Below are 26,332 nucleotides of genomic sequence, written 5' to 3' on the forward strand. Positions count from 1 at the left end.
ACACTGTTGTCTCAGGGGCACAGGCTGCTGCTGAGACGTCATTGCAGTACTGAGGGAAGCCCTGGGTGCGTCACACTGTTGTCTCAGGGGCACAGGCTGCTGCTGAGACGTCATTGCAGTACTGAGGGAAGCCCTGGGTGCATCACACTGTTGTCTCATGGGCACAGACTGCTGCTGAGACGTCATTGCAGTACTGAGGGAAGCCCTGGGTGCGTCACACTGTTGTCTCAGGGGCACAGGCTGCTGCTGAGACGTCATTGCAGTACTGAGGGAAGCCCTGGGTGCGTCACACTGTTGTCTCAGGGGCACAGGCTGCTGCTGAGACGTCATTGCAGTACTGAGGAAAGCCCTGGGTGTGTCACACTGTTGTGTCAGGGGCACAGGCTGCTGCTGAGACGTCATTGCAGTACTGAGGGAAGCCCTGGGTGCGTCACACTATTGTCTCAGGGGCACAGACTGCTGCTGAGACGTCATTGCAGTACTGAGGGAAGCCCTGGGTGCGTCACACTGTTGTCTCAGGGGCACAGACTGCTGTTGAGACGTCATTGCAGTACTGAGGGAAGCCCTGGGTGCGTCACACTGTTGTCTCAGGGGCACAGGCTGCTGCTGAGACGTCATTGCAGTACTGAGGGAAGCCCTGGGTGCGTCACACTGTTGTCTCAGGGGCACAGACTGCTGCTGAGACGTCATTGCAGTACTGAGGGAAGCCCTGGGTGCGTCACACTGTTGTCTCAGGGGCACAGGCTGCTCAGAAGTCATTGCAGTACTGAGGGAAGCCCTGGGCGCGTCACACTTTTGTCTCAGGGGCACAGGCTGCTGCTGAGACGTCATTGCAGTACTGACGCAAGACCTGGGGGAGTGTGACACTGTTGTCTCAGGGGCACAGGCTGCTGCTGAGACGTCATTGCAGTACTGAGTCAAGTTCAAATCAGATCCTGTCATGAGTGCCTCACAGATCTGCCTGAAAACTGAATAACCTGCAGTGTTTTTGTCAATCCATGTGGAAGTTGTGCTGAAAAACTAGCATTGGGTCCCATTTTTAAATAGATTATCTTTGGCTGGTCATCTTACATTCTTCTCAAACTCTCTGAAGGAGAGTTTGATTTGCTCATTGTAAGAAACTGGCTCTGTATATACTGCACCAAAGTGAGGTACAGTGGGTATAGAGTCCAGGTGACCCCAGAGGTTTGGAAGAGGTTAAAGTTAGATAGAACCTTACTCTCTAAAGTGGTAGCTTGGTCGAGCCGTAAGGCAGTATCAGAGGACAGTGTAAAGCATTTGATGTCCACACTCAGTCAGCAAATGGTCTCACACACTCGAGAACTGAACTCCAGGCCAATTGTTTTGTATAAAAAATATACTGTTGTTTTATTTCTAGAACCAAGCAAGCCTGGTACAGGTAAGCATAAAAATACTTTGCAGTAGTAATTTACTTGCTTGAACACAGTTCAGAATTGCAGTATAACTTGTACTGGTTTTGGTTACAGGTTTAAGAACGCATATCCAACACATAGCAGGTATAGTACATTCAATTGAATGGGCTTTTTAAAGTAAAATGGAGTTAATTACTTTTCAAATTACTTTTGTTACTACAGGATTAAATCCTAGATTCAGCTCTGGGACATTTCCTGAAAACAGGTGAGTAAATGCGTTTTGGTTAAAGGTACGATTTTTAAGGAATATTATTGCATTTCAAAAGTTGACACTTTCACATAGAATCACCAATGTCATCCTATGGGAGGAAATACACTTAGCAGTTAAGTTAGGTTATTGTTACTTTTTCTTACTCAGTGCTGGATCCTGGATCCAGCACTGGGACATTTCCTGAAAACAGTTGAGAAAATACGTTTTAGTTAATCGGCTCATTTATAAGGAATATTTGCAGTTTTCAAAAGTCGACACTTGGAAACTTTGAGAGAAAAAGTTTCAATGTTATCCTATGAGGAAAAATGAGTTATCGGTTTCAAGGTAAGTAATCGTTCTTTGGAGTTAGAGTTCTGGGGTAAGACTCAGAGGTCTCCCAGGGTCAGTGATGCACTGTTGTTGCACCCTCAGCGGCACTCGGGCGGCCGGGTGCAGAGTGTTGAGGCCCAATGTTATCCTATAGGGAGACTCCGGTTGGTGGCTGCTGGCAAGCAGGCCACAAGGTTGTGGGAGCAAAGCTCCTAGGGTTAAGCTCAGGGCAAGTTGGGGACCAAGTTAGCACCAAAGGAGCACCCTCAGCGGCACTGGGGCGGCCGGGTGCAGGGTGCTGTTTTGAGGTCGGGTGTCCTGTTGTTTTCAATGGAGAACCTCCGGGACAAAGAAACACTGCAGGTTCGGGAACGAAGATCTTCCAGGAGTGACCACCACTTCGAGGGGTAAGTTGGGATGTAGAGGGATGGTTAGGCACCACTGGGTTGGGGACACAAGGCTGTGGGGCGTCGGGTGCAGGTGTGCCTTTGGACACCGGATTTTCTTACCTGCTGTGGTTGCGGTAGGTGGGGTCTCCTGGATAGAGGCTGCAGGCGTCGTCTGGAGGCTTGAGGCAGGTCAGGGGTTGCCGGATCTCGGATCAGGATTGCCGGGGGGGCCTTCTCGTGGTGTTTGTTCACTCAAACACGGGCTGGGCATGGCGGGTGCAGAGTGTGCTGGATTCGCGGTTTCTGGCTGGCACCAGAAGCTGCAGTTCAAACATGTCCGGTGTTCACAGGAGAAGCAGCTTGGAAAGTGAATGCAGGCAGGTCCTCCAGGGTTTTTGAGGTTGCTGGCCGCTGGACACGCTGGGGTTTTGCAGGAGCAGGTTCGAGGGGAAACAGGCCTGTAGGGCTGGGGCCAAGTCAGTGGGCGTCGTCCTCTTGTTAGCTCTGCACAGCTTCTCGTCCTTCTTCTTCTTTCCTTGTGGTTGCTGGATCTGAGGAAGGAAGGTTCAGGGTGCCCCTAAATACTAAATTTGGGGGCGTTACAGGTAGGTAGAGGGCGGGGCCCAATGGGTCCTTTCCCTGGGGTGGGTACACCCCCTATTCTGCCACTCTCCAGTGGGAGGGGGGAGGAGCCTGTCCTGGTTGGCTGGGTCCCCCATCCTCAAGATGGCGGGGACTGGAGGTTGAGCTTCACCTCGCCTCCCCCACCTTAGGGGTGGAGTTGGCAGAGGTGGGCACACCTCTCTTCCTCACTTTGTTTTTCCCGCCGGGTCTCCCGCCCAAAGTGGGGGGTAGAACCAGTGGGGACCAGTTGCTGAGTACTGCAAGTGGTCTGGAGAGGCTCACAAAGGCGGCATGCCTTTGAAGCTTCTCCTTCGTGAACCCTGCCCATCCTGGGGAGGAGGATTGGCACCTTGTCCCAGGATGTGCATTGTTTCAGGCCCCCGAGAGCAGCAAGCTCTCGACCCAGGGGTCCAGAAACATGTCTGGTGGTCGCAGCCTAGGAAGCCACTCAGTCAGGTCACTGGGAGTTGGTTGAGTTTCAGGGGGCATCTCTAAGATGCCCTCTGTTGTGCATTTTACATTAAATACCACACTGGCATCAGTGTGGGTTAAATGTGCTGAGAAGTTTGATACCAAACTTCCCAGTCTTCAGTGTAGCCATTATGGTGCTGTGGAGTTCGTGATGACGACCTCCCATATACTCTTAATGGCAGCACTGCACTTACAGGGCCCAGGAATGGACCTGGGTACTGTAGGGGTACAGGGCTCATGCTCCTGTACCCTCACCACTGGCATAGGGCACCCCGCTGGAGGGGTGACTGATGTATGCCAGGGCAGTGGTTTGTGTGCATGGCACACAGGGATGTGTGCCATGTCGACTCTTTGTTTTGTTCTGCACCCAGACAGCCTGCAAAGGCAGTGGGTGTGTGTCAGGGTACAGGGCCTCTAAGGGTGGCACAATAAGTGCTGCAACCCTTAGGGGCCTTCTCTGGTCACAGTGCCCTGGGTACCTATGGTACCATTTACCAGGGGCTGACATGTGGCCAGAGATGTCAATTGGGTTTAGGCTTCAATGCAGTTTTAGGGAAGGAACACAGGCCTGGGGTACCTGATTGGCAGGAGCCCAGGGCACACTCAGTCAAAGTACATCAGCTATTCAGCAAAAAGTGGGGGCATACCATGCAAGAAAGAGGGCACTTTCTCACACTAATTCGTCTGTCAGTCAAACTGGGAGCTTTTTTAAACATTTACTAGCCCATGCTGATGACTTCCAGTCCAGCCCTGGACTCCTCCTGATTAAATCCTCTCCCTTTTGTCAAGATCCCTGCCAGCTGCTCACAGCTGTGAGCGCCTTTTATAAGGAGTTGCATTACACCGAACCTCGTCTGGATCCATCTGTGAGCTGTCAAACTCTGAACCACCCTCACTGTTCTAGACAAGCAGTGTAAGGCTGCCGTACGGCACTGCCCTAAGTGCCCAGGCAAAGGTTGGATGTAGGTCTCAGAGGTGGGGTACAACTCACCAAGCAGTTGGCACTTTGGGTTCTTTGGCTTGGTTTGAATGCCAGGATGAAAGTGGTCTGGAGCTGGGACTGGTGCTGGAAGGGAGGCTCAGATGTGGGCAAGGGATTGTAGGGGTGATGCTGCACACTATCTTCCCTCCCGATGAAAGAGGGACCCTCTCCTCCCTGGACTGTCATCCTGAGTAATGCAGCAGTCACTATCATGGAGTCTGCAGCATGCGGTAGACATGCATTAGGGATGCATCGGTGAGATCACTGGCCGAGGAGAATGAAACCATATTTAAGTTACCCATAGGAGGAACCAAGGATGACGAGGGCTACGGGCCACCAAATGCTGTCATTCTGGTAGGTTCGACACTGAGACAAAGAGGAGCAACTCCAGCCATAAAGACGCTTAGGACCCCTGGATACTCTCTGTACGGGGCAAATATAGTCCATGAGCACCGCCCAATAGTGCAGAAGAAGGTATCACTCAGGTGTGGCCGAGGCTACCTGCGGCTCGCCCAAGGAGCCTCTTTACTGCATTGCTCAACGTCTCTGTGGAAGTCATCTGAATACTGGGAAAGACAGAAGCAGGAACTGGCAGTGAAATAATATGTAAATATAACAAGACACCGGTCTGCAGTTCATGACCGAGTCTCTTGTTTGAATGACTCAACAGAAAGGCAGCTGGTGGAACCTCCAGAGACAGACCTGTTGATGCCCCCAGCGTTTGCTCAACACTAATCTCAGACGTTGCCTTTGGCCTCAGGCACTCTTCTGATCCTAAGGTCGAAGAGGGGGTAGATTGACCACTCTAACTTCTTCCTGTGTGTAACACACCGCCACTGCTTCCCACAGCGTCACTCTGATGACGCGAGTAGTGACCGGGGGGGTCTGTTCCACCTGAGTATGGTCACAAAGTTGTTCTAAAGACTCCTTCAGGGCTCCTACATCAGTAAGGTAAAATGAGCCCAAACCTTGGAAGGCCAGTTCTTAAAAGCCGTAAAATGCACCCCGGGTTTGTTTAGCATCCTGACCGCAGCCCGGTGAGCTTGGGCGGCACATAAGTGATATCCTGAGAGCGTTGAAGGACAACTCAATAAGATGCCCCGTCCTTATGCAACTGACGGATGATGCAGCATAGAAGTGTATAATTGTTCCACATGAGGGGGAAGAAATCAGATTAAAATATCGATGTCTTATGTGTCAGAAGTGCAGGATTAAATGGCAGGTGTACACCAAAGAGCACAAGTAAAGATTACCCCACACGAGGCGCGCTTCCACTCCAGAATATGCATCTATTCCAGCTCCACTCTAGAACATACATCTATTCCAGCTCCACTCTAGAACATGCATATATTCCAGCTCCGCTCTAGAACATACATCTATTCCAGCTCCGCTCTAGAACATACATCTATTCCAGCTCCGCTCTAGAACATGCATATATTCCAGCTCCGCTCTAGAACATACATCTATTCCAGCTCCGCTCTAGAGCAAGAACATACATATATTCAAGCTCCGCTCTAGAACATGCATCTATTCCAGCTCTGCTCTAGAACATGCATATATTCCAGCTCCGCTCTAGAGCAAGAACATACATATATTCCAGCTCCGCTCTAGAACATGCGTCTATTCCAGCTCTGCTCTAGAACATGCATCTATTCCAGCTCCGCTCAGGAACATGCATCTATTCCACCTCCGCTCTAGAACATGCATATATTCCAGCTCCGCTCTAGAACATACATATATTCCAGCTCCGCTCTAGAACATACATATATTCCAGCTCCGCTCTAGAACATGCATCTATTCCAGCTCCGCTCTAGAATATGCATCTATTCCCGCTCCGCTCTAGAACATGCATCTATTCCAGCTCCGCTCAGGAACATGCATCTATTCCAGCTCCGCTCTAGAACATGTATCTATTCCAGCTCCGCTCTAGAACATGCATCTATTCCAGCTCCGCTCAGGAACATGCATCTATTCCAGCTCCGCTCTAGAACATGCATATATTCCAGCTCCGCTCTAGAACATACATATATTCCAACTCCGCTCTAGAACATGTATCTATTCCAGCTCCGCTCTAGAACATGTATCTATTCCAGCTCCGCTCTAGAACGTGCATCTATTCCAGCTCCGCTCTAGAACATGCATCTATTCCAGCTCCGCTCTAGAGCAAGAACATACATATATTCCAGGTCCGCTCTAGAACATACATCTATTCCAGCTCCGCTCTAGAGCAAGAACATGCATCTATTCCAGCTCTGCTCTAGGACATACATCTATTCCAGCTCCGTTCTAGAACATGCATATATTCCAGCTCCGCTCTAGAACATGTATCTATTCCAGCTCCGCTCTAGAACATGTATCTATTCCAGCTCCGTTCTAGAACATGCATATATTCCAGCTCCGCTCTAGAACATGTATCTATTCCGGCTCCGTTCTAGAACATGCATCTATTCCAGCTCCGCTCTAGAACATGTATCTATTCCAGCTCCGCTCTGGAACATGCATCTATTCCAGCTCTGCTCTAGAGCAAGAACATACATATATTCCAGGTCCGCTCTAGAACATACATCTATTCCAGCTCCACTCTAGAGCAAGAACATGCATCTATTCCAGCTCCGCTCTAGGACATACATCTATTCCAGCTCCGTTCTAGAACATGCATATATTCCAGCTCCGCTCTAGAACATGTATCTATTCCAGCTCCGCTCTAGAACATGTATCTATTCCAGCTCCGTTCTAGAACATGCATATATTCCAGCTCCGCTCTAGAACATGTATCTATTCCAGCTCCGCTCTAGAACATGTATCTATTCCAGCTCCGTTCTAGAACATGCATATATTCCAGCTCCGCTCTAGAACATGTATCTATTCCGGCTCCGTTCTAGAACATGCATCTATTCCAGCTCCGCTCTAGAACATGTATCTATTCCAGCTCCGCTCTGGAACATGCATCTATTCCAGCTCTGCTCTAGAGCAAGAACATACATATATTCCAGGTCCGCTCTAGAACATACATCTATTCCAGCTCCACTCTAGAGCAAGAACATGCATCTATTCCAGCTCCGCTCTAGGACATACATCTATTCCAGCTCCGTTCTAGAACATGCATATATTCCAGCTCCGCTCTAGAACATGTATCTATTCCAGCTCCGCTCTAGAACATGTATCTATTCCAGCTCCGTTCTAGAACATGCATATATTCCAGCTCCGCTCTAGAACATGTATCTATTCCAGCTCCGCTCTAGAACATGTATCTATTCCAGCTCCGTTCTAGAACATGCATATATTCCAGCTCCGCTCTAGAACATGTATCTATTCCAGCTCCGCTCTAGAACATGTATCTATTCCAGCTCCGTTCTAGAACATGCATCTATTCCAGCTCCGCTCTAGAACATGCATCTATTCCAGCTCCGCTCTAGGACATGCATATATTTCAGCTCCGCTCTAGGACATACATATATTCCTGCTGCAAACACACAGAATCATTCATGATTGCGACGCCAAGAAAGTAAGTGCAGCTCCAGAACTGGTGACGCACCCTGGATTCAGATGTGGTCCCAACAATGGCTGTGCATGGCTGGAGGTTGATGCAAGGAGCGCTTACCTGCAGCTTTCAGCTCCTCGTGTTCATACATCTTCCTCACGAAGGATGCTCTTCTCGCCTCCCGCCCAAACCTTGCAGGATCATCCCAGGGTATGTAGTGGCCATCACGCCTGCTGCCCAGCTCTTCCATCTCTCCATGTATGTCCAAGCACCTCAGCTTCATGCTCTCGAAGGTGAACAGCTTGAAGGCCCTTTCTACCTCCGGCCAGCTAAAGAACTCTGTAAAAGAGAACATCGCAGCGAGGACATGGCCCTCTGATGATACTGGTCACCAAGTTTGAAAAGTCAGTACCCAGCTACAGCGAGACCCTTAGAGCCCCGAATAACTTTCTTTCTGGTAAAATGTACTTACTAGATGTTACCTGCAGCTCACCTTTCAAAACTCCCTTGGCTGCAGAATGTGAATGTTCCTTACCTGTGACTTTGAGCCCTTCTGATATTGTATTGTGTTGGCATGTACATAGCACTCTCCACACCCCCGTGAAGCCCAAAGCACATTCTGGGTTGTTGGAATGTAGCAGCTTCATCTATGTACCATTTATATAGCGCTTCGAAGCTTTGATGAAGCAACTGAAGAACAGGTTTGTGGGTGCCCTCTGAACGTGTGGCTGGTAGGGTTATTCTAGTAGTTTATATTATGTGTTTTCTTAAAACTCACTGTGAGAAGGTGGCCTGGCATATGCTGTCCACTAGTTAAAGTGGGTACCTTGTATCAGTCCAAACAACCCCTTATTGATGATAGGTTTAAAGACAACCTTTATTGAAAGCTATCCTAGTGGTAGCTCTGGAGAGCAGCCTTCAGGCTAAGTCTTGAAGGAGTGTAAAGGAGCTTGTTTTACCTGATTATAACCGCTTGAATCACTAAATGAAAGGACAACCACACAAGGTATACATAAAATATATGTATTTATTTATGAGATTACAGTCCAAGTTACACAATAATACAGTTCTAAAACGACAGTAAATAGCACAATATACAATGGGCCCCTGGGGGAGACCAAACCCTATATTAAGAAAGTGGTAAAAGAACCACAACTTGACTAGACACAGTTTATGGGTTTCCAAGGAGTTTGGTGCCAGGCTGACAGCTTGTGTTCTATCCATTAAGAAGGCGCAGATCCAGAGTAGAGGGGTTCCTTGTATGCCAATCTCATGAAGGCCCCTGATGAGGACAGGGTGTGAGACCGTATCAAATACTGCAGAGAGGTCCAGGAGAACGAGGGCTGCTGTTTCTCCTTTGTCAAGGATCAAGTGTATGCAGTTTATGGCAGCAAAGCGTGCTGTGGCTGGACCTAAATCTGGACTGCGAAGCATCAAGGAGCTGGTGGTTCCTGAGGTGGTCTGTGAACCGGTTAATTATTTTCTCTAAGACATTTGCCGAGTACAGTAGGAGGGAGATGGGTCTGTAGCTCAAAAGCGTGGTTGGGTCAGTGGATGGATTGTTGAGCAGGAGCATAATGGTGGCATGTTTCCAGATGTGCAGGTGCTGAGTTGAGGCCCTGCGGACCATTGTTAGTGCTCTGCTGATGGGTAGGAGTCCTTTGGTGAAGGTGTGGTGAGGTAAGGCTCAGATGGGGCCCCTTTCTGGACGCTCTTCATCCTAGCAGGATTTCAACAGTGGTGATGGAATGGCACAAGGTCAGGGTTTGTTCTTCGACTGTGATGGGAAATTGAGTTGCGACAGTGATGGGGGCAGTGCGGTGAGTGGCGGCTGGGGTTGAGAGCGCATAGGAGGTTTCCAGGGCAGTGGTGGGTAGGGGGAGAGCCAGGCTTACAGGCGCTGTCCAGGAGTGGAAGGACGCAGGCGGGCTTGCCTTTGGTGTGCCCGCTGCATGCGTCTCTGCTGCAGTCACCATTAATTAGGTCTTAGGGGCAGTGGGGATTGCACGGTGCTCTGGGTGTGAAACCAGTGGTGTCACTACCTCTACAGATGGAAGATGGGAAAACCAGTGATGTCACTTCACGAGCAGATGGATGATGGGAAACCCAGTGATGTTGTTTCCTGTGATGGGATGATAGAAGACAAAGTAGAATAGTTGTGTAGAGCTTCAGCCCACACAAGCGTGGGTGCTGCATAGAGTGTGAGAATACACGCTGCCATGCATGCAGGCACTATATATGGAGGCACCCACAGTTGTAGGAAGGATCAGGCACCCTCCAATAATTTGTTGCCCATATCGCAGTGCTGGTGGGTTAACCCACCTGGACTTTGAGTACCATCCTTCAGCATTTGATCTCTGAGACAAGGAGAGCGAGCTTCCAGCTCCACCGGCTGGGCTGCTACTCCATGCAGGCGTGGCGTTGAATCGCTTCGTGCCTCGTGCAACAAACTGTTGTGTAGTGCCTTCTGAAACAATCCTATATTGGGGAGAAGCCTTAAGGTTTTGTTGATTTGCAGGACTCTAGCTAGTTGTTGACTGCCCTTGTTTTCCTGGTGTTCCTACGGGACATTGGTCATCGGGGCCTATGAATTTGTCTGGCAGCTAGAGTGAGTTGATGCATTGTGAGCCGAAGGAGGTCCCTTGGCACAGTCTAGGCGGGAATCCGTGGGTAGTCCACGAAGGACAAGATCTGATGGGAGCTTCTCAGAGTGCTGGAGGCCCTTCTGACACATGGTTGGCCTGCCTCAGTACATGCTTTTATTTCAGATCTGTTGATGTGCTGGAGGGAGATCCGGTCTCTACAACCCTGCTGCTGATAGGTCATAGATCTCCATGTCTGAGGAAGCAATGCTCTGATGTACAAAAATATTTACAAAACCACACGGTCTGTGTCGCAAAAGTGCTTTTTAGAAGTTGGAAAAGTCTTTCTGAATCTTAAAATGACATTTGTCACCCTTTTCGAATTGGAAATAATACAGGGAAAGGAAGAGTGGACCCCTCTTGCAAATCAGGATGTGCAATTTACAAACCAGAGTGGTTTGTGAACGCATGTACTAATGCAATCTGCGATGCGACCCATGTGCTAATGAAATCTGCAATGCGACCCATGTACTAATGCAATCTGCGATGCAACCCATGTACTAATGCAATCTGCGATGCAACCCATGTGCTAATGCGATCTGCGATGCGACCCATGTGCTAATGCAATCTGCGATGAGACCCATGTGTAAATGCAATCTGCAATGCAACCAGTGTGCTAATGCAATCTGCGATGTGACCCATGTGCTAATGCAATCTGCGATGCATCCCATGTGTTAATGCAATCTGCGATGCAACCCATGTACTAATGCAATCTGCGATGCGACCCATGTGCTAATGCGATCTGCGATGCGACCCATGTGCTAATGCAATCTGCGATGAGACCCATGTGCTAAAGCATTCTGCGATGCGACCCATGTGCTAAAGCATTCTGCGATGCGACCCATGTGCTAAAGCACTCTGCAATGCGACCCATGTGCTAAAGCATTCTGCGATGCGAACCATGTGCTAATGCAATCTGCGATGCGACCCATGTGCTAAAGCATTCTGCGATGCGAACCACGTGCTAAAGCATTCTGCGATGCGAACCATGTTCTGCGATGCGACCCATGTGCTAAAGCATTCTGCGATGTGAACCATGTGCTAATGCAATCTGCGATGTGTCCCATGTGCTAATGCAATCTGTGATGTGACCCATGTACTAATGCAATGTGCGATGCTACCCATGTACTAATGCAATCTGCGATGCGACCCATGTACTAATAGGTCGCATTGCAAGTGGTTACGTCGCAGGGGGTTGTGAGACATCCCGCCTTATAAATATTTAGACAGCTGCAGTCTGGACCTCTTTTGATTGGCTGTTAATTCAGGATGGAACCCTTCAAAGAAAAATAGACCGCCATCCCTGCATTTGCATCCAAACAAGAAACTTTGTTTTTATGCAGCCTGTTTCATTAAAGAGAAAGGTGCTCCCTTAAAGAAGGGCGTTTTCAGTTTGGGGACGCATAGGGGTAGCAAGCAGGGGTCCCCAAGATTAATTTCAGCTGCTCCCGGCGCTGCCAGGACCTTCCACCAACCCGGAAGCTGCACTTTGGACTTCAGTTACCACAACTCAGATCGGCGCAGGGTCTGTAACTGGTCAGTGCTTTGTAATCACAACTGAGGTCTCTATAGCTTTACACTCATATAAAGGAGGGTCGCCTGGGTCACGTCCCCTCCTCTTTCTGATTTGATATGGGTCCCAAAGCCCTTTTAAGAGTTACAAAAAGTAGCAAAAGGGTTTTGTACATTGTAAAAAGCCATATTGCCATTCCAAACCTTGGGACTTTGTGAATCACAGGGTTTGTGACTGCAAAGTGCTTTATACTTGTGGCCTTTGGTATTTTGAGGAAACGTAGGTGGCCCACACTGGCGAAAACCACTGAGAGGCCGTCTAGCAGGTTTGAAGTAGCACATGAACATGTGTTCTCGAGGGATTACGAGGTGACAATAAATGATGAATTGAGACCTCTTTCAGGTCCCTGCATCCTGTCTGTGGAGGACAGGGTGCAGAAGAAACACCATCCACCAGAACAGGCGAGCAGCACACAGCGCGCGCTCTGTAATGTGCATTTCAAGAGCCAAGCCATGCTTTTCATACAGTACGGGCTGACTACCACGCGGCGTCATGAAGTCAGGTAAGATGTGTCTATGTATGGATTGACATAAGGGCTGGACTGCCCAGAAGAGACTGACTGGTTTCTCCCAAAGCTAAATCCACGTTCTGACTCTGCCGGAGGGGAAAGAGGAATATTTTCAGCAAACAGGGTGAGGCGTCCCTGAAGTTCATAACTGTCCTCTTTGCCTCAAGAGCGCTCAAGGTTTGCTTTGGTGGAGAAAGTTTAGCAAGAACGTGCATTCTTGGCCTATGGATGGATGGTCATTGCGCTTCTGAGGATGCCTGCTGCCGGCTTCAGAAGGCAGCTCCTCGCCTGCGCGTGAGTGTCCGGGCCAGGCTCTTCACACTGCAGTCAGTCCTTTTCTATTCTGACTCTGAGTGCTCATCAGGACCTGCAGCCCCCCCAAACCCCCAGCGCCTTGAGTCGCTCACGGGTGAGTAGTCGCGCTTAAACAAATACTGATTGATTGATTCCTGGTGCCTGCTCCAGGCACGCCTGGACTTTGACTCATCTGTACGAGGGGCCTGTGAACGAAGACGCGCCGGTAACAGACGCTACCGGTGTCTGCTCCAGGCACTCCTCGGCTTTGACTCATCTGTACGAGGGGCCTGTGAACGAAGACGCGCCGGTAAAAGACGCTACCGGTGTCTGCTCCAGGCATGCCTGGACTTTGACTCATCTGTACGAGGGGCCTGTGAACGAAGACGCGCCGGTAAAAGACGCTACCGGTGTCTGCTCCAGGCATGCCTGGACTTTGACTCATCTGTACGAGGGGCCTGTGAACGAAGACGCGCCGGTAACAGACGCTACTGGTGTCTGCTCCAGGCACTCCTGAGCTTCAATTCATCTGTACGAGGGGCCTGTGAACGAAGACACGCCGGTAACAGACGCTACCGGTGTCTGCTCCAGGCACTCCTGGACTTCGACTCATCGGTACGAGGGGCCTGTGAACGAAGACGCGCCGGCCACAGATGCTACCGGTGTCTGCTCCAGGCACTCCTGGACTTTGACTCATCGGTACGAGGGGCCTGTGAAGGAAGACTCGCCGGTCACAGACGCTACCGGTGTCTGCTCCAGGCACTCCTGGACTTCGACTCATCTGTACGAGGGGCCTGTGAACGAAGACGCGCCGGTAAAAGACGCTACCGGTGTCTGCTCCAGGCACTCCTGGACTTTGACTCATCGGTACGAGGGGCCTGTGAAGGAAGACTCGCCGGTCACAGACGCTACCGGTGTCTGCTCCAGACACTCCTGGACTTCGACTCATCGGTACGAGGGGCCTGTGAACGAAGACGCGCCGGTAAAAGACGCTACCGGTGTCTGCTCCAGGCACTCCTGAGCTTCGACTCATCTGTACGAGGGGCCTGTGAACAAAGACGCGCAGGTAACAGACGCTACCGGTGTCTGCTCCAGGCACTCCTGAGCTTCGACTGATCTGTACGAGGGGCCTGTGAACGAAGACGCGCCGGTAACAGACGCCACCGGACTCATCAGAAATGTCATCTTTTGTACTTCACACCTAGATCTCATTATTTTCCCACCACTGAAGTTACTGAAATTGCAAAAGTGCAATGGGAGGGCAGGGAGAGGCCTGGTAAGGCGGTGGGCAATGGAGGTGGAAGACGCTGATAAAGGTCCTGTGGTAACTACCCGGGGTATAAAGGAGGGAGCCTTCCCTACAAGAGACTGATCATGATGGCGCATGTGGATGAGTGCAGATGGTTGACACAGATGCAGTAGACACCAAGACCTACGTCTGCTGGTGGTTGCATTGGACATCCAGGGACTTCATCAACATTTTGTATGAGGTTGTTGCACCAAAGAGCAGATCAGCGAATCGCCTCTGCTACGCGGATAGACCCCCAACGCATCGCCTTCGGAACCACCACAGTGTGACGCTCTTCTTGGGACATGGTCTTTGGATCCCCGTTGACGGCATCCTCGACGATGAATCTCCACAAGAGCTGAACCATCGCGGCTGCTGCGCGGATCCAGACCGGTGCATCGCCACCACGACGTGGATCGACACCAACGCGTCGCTTTGGCTGCAGCCCGCATCTTCGACGCGGACGCCAACTGGATCAAGGTACTTTTGTTCAGCGTCCCTCAATGAGTCCCTGTATACATCTCTCACTCCATTATGCTTCGCTTGAACTTTTGACTTTGTCCTGGTCTGGCGCGACCAGATATCCAAAGTAAGTGCTTACTGCTACTAAGCGCTATTTTACAGTCTATTGTGTAAAAATTCATATCTCAAATTCGACTTATTGGATTTTCGTCATTTTAGTCTTGTTTTATTTATTAACTTTTGTTCTATTTATCTAACCTGGTGTGGAATCTTTTTGTGTTTTACTCTTTGAAGCGTTGCACAAATACTGCCTGACTGCTCTGTGCCCAGCTTCCAGAGGGAGAGCACAGGTTAAATTAGGGCTTGCCTCTTCTTATCCTGACTAGGATTGTGGTTGCTGTTTAAAAAGAGCTCAGACTCCAATCAATCAGTAACATCCTTTGAATACCCATTTAAATATGAGAGCGCTGTTTGCTTCCTGCCATGAAAGTAGAACTTTACTCACCAAAGTGCCTTTGTTTTGGATTGGTGTCAATCCACTCAATAGTTTTCAAGGAATTGGCGTTGAAAAGTTTCCCAGTCTGGGAGTGCAGAGGTTGAATTTTAGAGACATCTGGACCGCTAATTCCCAGAGATCCATGAAGCCAGTTTTGGAACATTCTGACTGGCTGGCCAAGAACCGGAGACAAATAATGCTGCTGTAATTACATGACACAGAGACTTGATCCCCACGTCCTGGAAAAGTCAAAGGGAAAATAGGAGGGTAAGGGAGCCATCCTGGCACCCAAGGACCCCATGGGAATTGGAGGGTTTCCGGAGGTCAGGGCAGGACTCATGGCCTTGCGAGATCTGTGAATCCTGGCCGGAGTCACAGACCCCACAGAAGCTTTAGGAGCAAGGGAGTGTGAACCCCGGTCAAGCTTCACACCTCGGTCATGCACTGCTTATGGCCTTGCACATGACATCACTGACGTTAAAATATACCATTCATGACATCACTGATAGACCAAATATAGTAGTATAGAGGAATTACAGTATGGTGCTGTCAAATATGACCGGAACTAGAGAACTCAGTTCTGAGGGGAAAGTGCTCATGTAAATTTTGCCATGAGAAGCGCTTTGACTTCTTTTTTGAAAGCCGCGGAGGAGGCATTCCGTCTGGTTTCGGGGGGAAGAGTGTTCCAAATTTTGGGCGCCATCCCAGAGAAGGATCGATTATATGTTTTCTTTTTGTTGAACCTTTGAGGTTTCAGTAAAAGGTTTTCAGCACTCCTGGAAGTCCGTAGACCACCAGAGATTGTCAGTGTCTGCGCGAGGTAGCTGGGAGAGCTGTGGTGTAAGGCTTTATGTGTCATGCACGCCACTTTTAGGTGGATTCTAGCTTCAAATGGAAGCCAGTTCAAGGATTTTAAGTCCGGGGTAATGTGTGCAGTTCTTTTCGAGCCAGTGATGAGTCTTGCCGCGGCGTTGATAGACGCTCTTAAGGGCGCTGTTGCAGCTTTTGGTAGGCCACACAGGGAGACGCTTCCGTAATCCTCACAAGGGAGAACTAGCGCTTGTACTGCCAACTTGAGGTCCTCGAGTGGCAGGAAGGGTTTCAATTTCCTTAGGGTACTTATCTGGAAATTAGCTCTCTTTGTGGCGTTACTGATGTGTTTTTGCATCATGAGATTGTTGTCGAGAGTGATCCCCAAGGATTTTGCAGAATCCACGATAGTTGGTTGTACGTTGAACGCGGAGAGCTGTTTGATCAGGTCATGCATTAGAGGGATCTTGGCCGGTGGTGCTATGAGGAGGAATTCTGTTTTTAATGCGTTGAGTTTGAGATGATTTTCTGATAACCAAGACTGGGTGATCATGAGTGTGGAGTTGAGCAAATTAATGTCCTCTATGGAGTTGATCTTGAGGTATAGTTGTGTGTCGTCCGCATACATATGAAATTGAACATTGGAAGTTTGCAGGATTTCAGTGAGCGGTTCCATGAACAAGTTGAATAAGGACGGTGAGAGTGCGGACCCTTGCGGCACCCCAAGAGATACAGGGGAGGCATTGGAGAGCGCGTTGTTAACCTTGAATTTTTGTGTACGGTTATGCAGGAAGGATGCAAACCATTCTAGCACTGTGCCAGACAGACCCATCCTATGCTCCAGGAGATCTAATAGTTTCTGGTGTTTGACCGTATCAAAGGCTGATGAGAGGTCTAGTAAGATGAGTAAGCACGAACCATTCTGGTCAAGGATTTGTAGCGCATCATCAAGAATGTGTGTCATGGCCGATTCAGTGCTGTGACCCGCTCTGAAGCCTGATTGGTGTTTATTTAGTAGGTTGAAGTGATCTATGTGATTGGTCAGTTGTCGGTTTACACATTTTTCCAGCAATTTGGCCAAAGTGGGGATATTGGAAATGGGACGGTAGTTGTTGAGGTCACTAGGGTCAGCAGAGAGTTTCTTTAGGATAGGTGAGACTCGGCCTACTTTGAGGGAGTCCGGGATGCAGCCTTGTTGGAGTGAGCTGTTAATGATTTTGGTCCAGAGTGGAAGGAGCCAAGGTGAAAGGGCTTTGACTGCATTAGCCGGGAGGGGGTCAGTGAAATGATTGGCCGGTTTCAGGTTGTTGAGAATCTTGCCTAGGTCGTCTTCAGTGTACGTCTCTTGACAGTTAGGTTGTGGGCGATGTAGATCTCGGGCCTGTTGGGGAGCTTCCTTGGTTTGATTTTTGACAAGTTCGAAGAGCTTTTTTGGCCTGTTTTTAGCTTGGTCAAGTTGGTGTCTGAAGAAGTCAGCTTTAGTGCGCTTAATTTTTCTGTAGTATGCATTTCTCTTTTTCCTAAGGAGTTTGAGGTGGAGAGCCGATGGGACTGCTCTCCAGTTGCGTTCTGAGGATCTGAGGGCTCGTCTGTCCTCATTAAGTAGAGCGTTGTACCAGGGCTTGGAATCTTTAATGGGAGCTCTCTTAAGTTGCAGGGGGGCGGCCTCATTAATTATCGAGGTCATAGCGTTGAGATAGTGATTCATGAGAACATGGACGTCAGAGGTGTTTACAGGGGGCTGGAGCAGGTTATAACTGGAGGCTGGGATTGAGTTGGGGTTGATTTTTTTCAGGTCTCTTTTCCAGATCTTTGGTTTTGTTGGTTGCGATGAGTTGAATTTAAAGGTTTCTTTGATGTGAAAGGCAATAATGTGATGGTCCGACCAGTCGCATGGGTGGATCGAGTCCACCTGGATGACGTCAGCTTTGGAGATAATGAGATCAAGGGTTGATCCTTTAATGTGTGTAGGACTACTGCAGGAGTGGATGAGGGCTAGATCATCCAGGACGTTTTTGAAACTGTTGACCCCTGAGTCATTAGTGTCATTCCAATGGAGATTGAAGTCGCCTAGGAATATTTGGGTATTTTGCCGCCCGTTGTTAGAGGAGATCAAATCCATGAGGTGTTCGATGAAGAGGAGGTTGTCTCCTGGGGGATGGTAGATGATGTGGAATGAGCAAACAGGTCTGCCCTTGCAGCAAATGTTTAGGCATAGGTATTCGCATGTTGTGAAAAAGGGCGAAATGGCTCTGTTTATGGTGATGCTACTGCGATGTATACAAGCTATACTGCCCCCTATCTTGTCAGATCTATCAAGTCTAATGATGTCGTAGTTAGGAGGAACTAGGATGTCGAGTATTGGGGTGGATGAATCTGTTAACCAGGTTTCCGTAAGAAATAGGATGTCAAGCTCCTGGGAGATGATGAGGTCAGCTATGTCGGCAGCGGTGAGCAGTCTAAATATCGAGTTTTAAATTTCGACCTACAAGTATATCGAGTTCTAAATATCGTAGGTAAAGAATATCGAAGTCAAGAATATCGATGGACAGAATATCGACCCCAAGGTAAGTATTATCGAAGTAAATAATATCGAAGTCATTAATATAGATGTAAGTAATATCGTAATCAAAAATTTCGATGTCAAGAATATCGATATTTTATTAGTGTAATGTATTTTAATATGTATTTTATTTGTATGTTAAAGATTATTGTAATGTATTTTAATACATTTAAAAATAAATGTTTAGAGATTAAAAATTATTTAAAATATAATTTAGCGTTTTAGTATCAGAGCGGGTTGTGGGTTTATAGGGGAATAGGGTGGGAAGTAATTTAATTATAATTAATTAATAAATATGTATTGTTTAATTGGTATTTATGATTAATTAATTGTTAATTAATTACTAATTGTTAATTAAATATATTAATTGATTAATTAATTGTTAATTAATTATTAATTGTAAATTAATTTTATTAATTGGTTAATTATATAAGTTATAATTAGTTTAATATTAATATTTATTTATTGGTATTGTTAATTAATTAATTGTTAATTACTAATTAATTGGTGATTTAATTTTATTAAGTGATTAATTGATGATTAAATTAATTATGTGAATTTTTATGTGTAGTGGGTTGTGGGTTTATAGGGGAATAGGGTGGGATGTAATTAAATTCAAATAATTACTGATAATTTTTATTTATTTGTAATTAATAATAATTAATTGTTAATTAATTATTAATTGGTAATTAATTGTTATTAGTACGTTAAATATAGTAAATATAAATAATTTATTATTTCATGTTATTTGTTGTTATTGCTAATTAATGTATTGTTAATTAATAACTAATTTGTGAATAATCGTAATTTGGTAGTTAATATGTATACATTTGTAAATAATAAGTATATTAATTATAAAGAATGTATTATTAATTGTAAATAATAGATAAACTGATATTTAAATGTATTGTGTATTTTGTATGTGTAGTGTGTTGTGTGTTAAAGGGGGAATAGTGTGGGATGTAATTTAAAGGTATTTATATAAATATTTATTTTAAATAATTGGTATTTAATAATACATATTTTGTAAATTAATTATTAATATGCTATTTTTTTATAACTAATTATTTAATTGGTTATTGTGTTTATAGAATCCCTATGCTATCCAGTGCTTTCCCAACTGTTTTACTATCTGGAGTTGGAATAGTAATTTTTAACCCTACGCTATCCAGCGCTTTCCCTACTGTTTCACTTACTGGAGTGGGAATAGTAATTTGTACCCCTACGCTATCCAGCGTTTTCACTACTGTTGCACTCTCTGGAGTGGGAATAGTAATTTTTACTCCTACGCTATCCAACGCTATCCCTTCTGTTGGACTCACTGGAGTGGGAATAGTAATTTTTACCCTTACGCTATCCAACGCTTTCCCTACTATTGCACTCTCTGGAGTTGGAATAATAATTTTTACCCCTACGCTATCCAACGCTTTCCCTACTGTTGCACTCTTTGGAGTTGGAATAGTAATTTTTACCCCTACGCTATCCAGCGCTTTCCCTACTGTTGCACTCTTTGGAGTTGGAATAGTAATTTTTACCCCTACGCTATCCAACGCTTTCCCTACTGTTGCACTCTTTGGAGTTGGAATAGTAATTTTTACCCCTACGCTATCCAGCGCTTTACCTACTGTTTCACTTACTGGAGTGGGAATAGTAATTTGTACCCCTACGCTATCCAACGCTTTCCCTACTGTTGCACTCTCTGGAGTTGGAATAGTAATTTTTACCCCTACGCTATCCAGCGCTTTTCCTACTGTTGCACTCTCTGGAGTTGGAATAGTAATTTTTACCTTTACGCTATCCAACGCTTTCCCTACTATTGCACTCTCTGGAGTTGGAATAGTAATTTTAACCCTACGCTATCCAACGCTTTCCCTACTGTTGCACTCTTTGGAGTTGGAATAGTAATTTTTACCCCTACGGTATCCAACATTTTCCTTACTGTTGTTTTTGTTGGAGTTGGACTAGTAGTTTTATTGTGCCTGATATTTCATATGTTTTGTATTATTTTTGCTATTCTAATATATCATTAATAATAAAAATTATTCACATTAAAAATATTGAATATTATTTGCTATATGTAATTATTAAATATTTATTAATGTTATTATTTTATGTGTATAGATGTATTCATAATTTTTAAAAACATTTAATAATTTATACGTTACAGAAATTATTAGTAAAATTAATTATTAAGTAAGTATATATATTATATATTATATGTATATGTTTAATTAAAGTTTTATTAAATTATAAATATTAATTATACATTTTAAATATTATACAATATATTTAATTATGTTTATTTAATTTCTAAGTATAATTTGGTTTATTTTACATATATTTTTAAAGTAAAAGAAAAACGATATTTTTAATAACGATATTTTTGACATCGATATTTAATTTGATATTTTTGTACTTACCATGTTGTAGATAGGATGTCGATATTCTTGACATCGATATTTTTGTTGTGATATATTTGTAGGTCGATTTTCTGTCTGTCGAAATTATGTCATACAACCGTCGGCAGCATGTCTGGAGGCTGATCGGCAGTTTAGAAGAGTGCATTTCAGATGGGGTGCAGAGAGGGAAGAAGAGGGATCTGGAGGTACAAGTATTCTTCTAACGTTATTAGCACAGACTCCTCTGTTGTTGTGTGTGGCGGGTCTGCGAGGGTTGAGGGGGATAGTCGGGATGGTAGTCTGAGAGGATGGAAGGGAATTGGGGAGGGAGGGTTCGTAAGAGTGCAGAAGAGAGAGGAGATCGCTCTCCGAGAGTAAATTGGTGGTGCACATAGGGCGTGTACGAGCGCTGTGGGAAGGAACTGTTTTCCAACATGGAGGGGGCATTTTAGAGGCAAGTGGAATGAGGTCCAAGTGCTCGTGTGACTTATATGACTTAGATGGTGTGAAGCGCAGTGAATGCCTCGACAGCATCACCTTGAAAGAATGTAACTCCGCTTTAATTTGGTGCAAGGTGATCATAATTTCGTCTATTCTGGGGTCTGATGTGGATGAGTGAGATGTAGGAGGGTGTGTTGTGTCTGTCGGAGGCTGAGTGAGGGGTTGTAAGGTTGTGGATGCTGCTCGTTGTACAGGAATGGGGAAAGGATGGAGGGTGGTTTGTTCAGAAAGGAGCGTAGTAGCCAAAAGGGGGGGAGGTGAGACATTATTATCACGCAGTCTCTGTGGAGTAGGGAGACAACGTTGAGGGGAGTAGGTGTCAGGTGAGGCCGGGTCATGCGATAGGGAGGTGGCTGAAGGGAACGAGTCAGAGGGATAAAGATTATATGGGGGGAGAGGAGTGGAGGGCTCCAGAGGAATGGATTCCCCCTCTGAGTGGGGCGCATAGGTTGGAGTAGTCGTGCTGGGCAGTAGGGTTAGTGGGTCAGGTGCAGTGCCGGGGGGGGTATGGAGGGGAGGGGTGCTCGTGGGGGAGAGAGAGCTATAAGGCAATGGTGTTGGAGGTGGCTGGGGAGTAAGTGGGGTAGGGGAGATAGAGGCACCAGGCGTTGAAGGTGAGGTTAATTGCTGAGTGTGGGAGACGGGGGTAGGTTGAGTGTGGGAAGGACTGGAGCCAGGCGGAGATGGTGAGAGATTATAAGTAAGGATGGGGGGATTAATCCAGACTGAATTGCCGCGGGGGGGGTGGAGAGGGCAGCTGTGATATAGACACACGGTTTTTAATGGTGGGGAAGATGGTGTCTAAGAGTTTTAGATTATGATCCGAGGCCTGAATGAGGATGGTGCCGTTATTGTAGATGGTGATGGTCGCTGTCGCCTGAAATAGTTGGGAGGGGGAAGTAACGAAGGCTGTGCTGTTCCATGTGCGGTTTTCCTAGTAGAGGAGATCGTGAGAGAGGAATGCTTTTCTCCATTGGGCTCTTCTCTTCGTGTGGAAAATGAAATCTGTGGTAGTGATTCCAGTACGAGGTGAGAAATAAGGGTCCGCGAAGAGCGTTTCAGGGTGAAGTTTAATAAAATTATGTTTGAAGCGTTTGGCAGATTGTTTAGATAGGTTAGGGGGATAGATGATGCTGTAGGTGTGTGTACCTGCACGCTCCATGACGTCCACCCAAGTGGAGTGACGTACGGAGAGGAGGGAGGTGAGATGGGAGGGGAGAGGCGTGGACGCAGAGGAGAGGTCGAAAGAGGCCAAGGATAGGTAGGAATTTTTTTTTTTTTTATGTGGTGGGGAGGACCGAGAGTGTGAGAGGTAAAGAGACGTGTTGCACTAAAAGGAACAACGGTCGAGGTAGGGGAGGAAGGATCGGAAGTAGGAGAGATAGAGGGAATAGAGCCCTTGAAGAGGGGCTTGCATAGAGAGAGGGGTACTAGTTGAGGGATTGTGTATGTGTCGCAAGAGTATTCAGGGAAAAACCTGCTGGGAAGTGGTTGTCAGAAGTATGGCCAGAGCTGGCTCTGTGATGTGGAAGTTTAGGTAATCAAGGGGTGACAGATAGGGAAGTGCTAAAGATTGAAAAGATATTGATGACATCACTGATGGCATGTCAGAAGATATCATTGATGACATCACTGATGGCATGTTAAAAGATATTGATGACATCACTGATGGCATGTAAAAAGATATAATTGATTACCTCACTTTTGGCATGTTAAAAGATATTGATGACATCACTGATGGCATGTCAGAAGATATCATTGATGACATCACTGATGGCATGTTAAAAGATATTGATGACATCACTGATGGCATGTAAAAAGATATAATTGATGACCTCACTTTTGGCATGTTTAAAGATATTGATGACATCACTGATGGCATGTCAGAAGATATCATTGATGACATCACCGATGGCATGTTAAAGATATCACTGATGATATCACTGATGACAGCTCAAATGACCCCAAGATGGCATACAGAGGTACTGACAATGTTTCTTTGCCGTGTGCTGCAGAACCAGGCACCGTGCACAATCCGCTGCCAGTGACCAGGAGACCATTCAGTTAGCCTTTAAGAAAAGAGATCTATTTTAGGCGCTTACAACTGGAGTTAGATGTAGGGGTAAACATGGCAAACAATTCTACTATTGGACCTAGTCCAGGGTTCATTCAGCCCAAGCTTCATAAGGTTAGATAAATGGTTGGGTCCTTGCCTAAAGAAGACCAAAGTCTGTGGCATAGGGGTCCATCAGCAGCTGATGCTTTAATCAAGGTTTCCAGAATTCTGTTGCAGATTTTACAGAACTTTTCGATAATCCACAGATAGAACAGGTAAATGGAAGCCAAGCGGGATTCCGGTCAGAGCTTGCCTTTACCGGCCAGGAGAGATTTTCAAGACACGAACATGATCTGGACAGAACATAGGGCTATATGTATAGGTCATGGTTACAGACGAGCTACGTGACCTCCGTACGAACACGGAGCATGATTGCGGCTTCACGTTGTGGAGTCGGGTTGGCGGTCTAGCTTCAGTGGTGGAAAGAAGACGCCACTGCAGTCACGGCGCTTCTGGGATGAACCGCATAACAGCCGGCAGGTCCCGCTGCTTAGGCGCTTTGGATTAACACCGCTGCCACCATCGGACGAGACGGAGAGACCACGCACGTCCTTTCACAGGTAATAGGAGCTCTGGGAGGGCCTGCTGTTACTTCGTTGACATGCTGGTGCCCAAGGTAGGGACGCGCAGGAGCGCTGTTCCTTGGTTGCCTGTTCTAGCGAAGTGCGGCTGCACTTAGCTATTCGAAGAAGCGAGACTGTCAGTACTAGCAGGCATTCCCCTTGCCTGTTTGTCCTCACTGAAGCCTTGTTCCTTGGTTTCTCTGATCTGTACACACAGGAGTGGGTTAGGATTATCACATACTGTTCTTCTTTATTATTTGTGCAGGAGCGCTGGCTTTTGATTTTGGTCTTCACGCGTAGGAGCGCTGGCACTTTGTTTTGGGATACATATAACGCAGGAGCGTTTACACATACATTTTCAGGTGCGCTGGAGTACTTAACAATGTCCTAGTATACGCACAGGAGCGCTTGTTCTTTTGCAGTTCTTGCTGATGACTTCCTTGGTATCACATATGAGGCAACCTTACTGTCGTATATGTGGCTTGTAATCCTTATTACAGAAGGGAGTTGGTGTGCAGCAAAGGTAAATTTTGTTCCCCTATTCTTCCATTCCAGACCGAGTTTCTTGAGGGAATCCGGGGACATAGCGAGACGCTCAGTCTGGCACACAGGAAGACATCTTTTCCCCATCTCCAGCTTCGACCCCCAGTCCCATCTCCATCCTGGTCAGTACACACGCATCTACTAGGGTAAGGTGGGAGACCGCGATTGTGGTTCATGTCACCTCTGCAAGATCGCTTCACAAGTATAAGGTAAGAATTGTGGGACTCTGACAGTATAGAATTTAGGGATTACGTGTTCCTAATTAGGATATCGCAATTCCTAATGTACAAGTTAATAATAGAGATTCATAATGGGGTTGCACTAGACCTATCTCATGAATATTAATGAGGTAGGTCGCAATTTGCGACCCATTAGGATTCGTTGCCATCACAGGGATGGTGGCCTGCTGACCAACATGACTGTAATTGCTTTTTGATAAAGCAATCTTTTTTTTATGCACCCCTTTTGTTTTTAAAGGCAAACACGATCTATTTAAAAAAAAGTAGGCAGTGGTCCTTGGAGCACTGCATGCTCTTAAAAAATATTTGTATCAACATTTACAGAGGGGATGGGGCCCCTACCCATTTGTGAAGGGTTACCACCACCCTTGAGGTGTCATTAAAAAATGAATGTTTTGCAACCGTAAATTGGTTTCAAAACGTTCATACATCCCATTGCGAATTGGTATTAGAAAGGCACGCCCTAAACACGCAGCTCCAAATACCAAATCGCTAAACACAAATTGCGATTCAATAACATGTTACCGAACTACAATTTGTGCTCTGGACCGTTATCGACCACTAAAACGCTCTTCGATTTATGCCCCATGGTGTTTGAGTTAGATTTAGTTGTTGTTGGATAGGTGCAAGCAGTGGACTACGGCCTTCTGGTGGAAATCAGATACTTTTCTAAGTAATTCATCATTTTGGGACTTCGGCATCCCTCTCCCTGTCCCTCACACACCATCACTTGCCAATAAAGGCTGGCAGAGGCTGCAGGACCACATTCCAGGAATACAGTTGAAAGTTCCACTTCCAATAGAAGAGAAATGCCCAAGGTCACGCCATTAGGACTCACTCGTGTCGTCTCCACAGGGGTGAACAGCTGGGTCAATTTACAGAAGCCCACCTGGGTCAAGGCTAGTATCATGCCCTCAGAGGAGGCAAAAATTAGGAATAGAAACACAAACCCATTTAGGGTTTTGCAACAAGAAATACTAGAACACTGTGCATATGTAACTAAATATTTAGAGTAACTGGAGGAAGGAATATTGCAGAGGGCCAGCCATAGCATAAGCCTGTTACGGTTAAGAATGTGCTCTCCACCACCAGACGGTAACCCTACAACATCCTGACACATGAGCAGGCTTCTAATGTGCGAACCCACCCACCAGTACAATGATCAAGCCTTCGATACGAAGAGAACGAATATATAGAAAAGTCACCATTGGTGCAGTAGTGCATGAGCTCGTGGATCTGGGCCAGGCGCTTGGTGGTAATGCTTGGGCGCGACGGTGTGAAGTGAAGCAGCTCCATCAGGGGAAGTTTCTCCAACATGTTTCGCTCAATTTTGGCAGGGTCTGGGTCATCTGGTATCTGAAAGAAGAGCAAGACACAGCAGAAGTTACACAACCTTTAAGATGCCACCTAGAACTTAGCCTACAGTCTCAATCTC

General features: G+C 46.7%; 1 protein-coding gene across 1 annotated transcript in view; it reads right to left on the minus strand.

Moving 5' to 3' along the window:
- The window catches only part of SPAG17 (sperm associated antigen 17), a 1,802,643-nt gene that overhangs the window by 995,773 nt on the left and 780,538 nt on the right, over positions 1-26,332 (minus strand). The window contains exons 14-15 of the mRNA XM_085620708.1: positions 26,103-26,253; positions 8,021-8,239 (exon numbers count right to left, since the gene is read on the minus strand). Coding sequence (XP_085476834.1) covers positions 8,021-8,239; positions 26,103-26,253 — 370 coding nt within the window. The remainder of the gene's footprint in view (positions 1-8,020; positions 8,240-26,102; positions 26,254-26,332) is intronic.

This window comes from Triturus cristatus, chromosome 8, assembly GCF_964204655.1.
Source record: "Triturus cristatus chromosome 8, aTriCri1.1, whole genome shotgun sequence".
NCBI classification, from domain to species: Eukaryota; Metazoa; Chordata; class Amphibia; order Caudata; family Salamandridae; genus Triturus; species Triturus cristatus.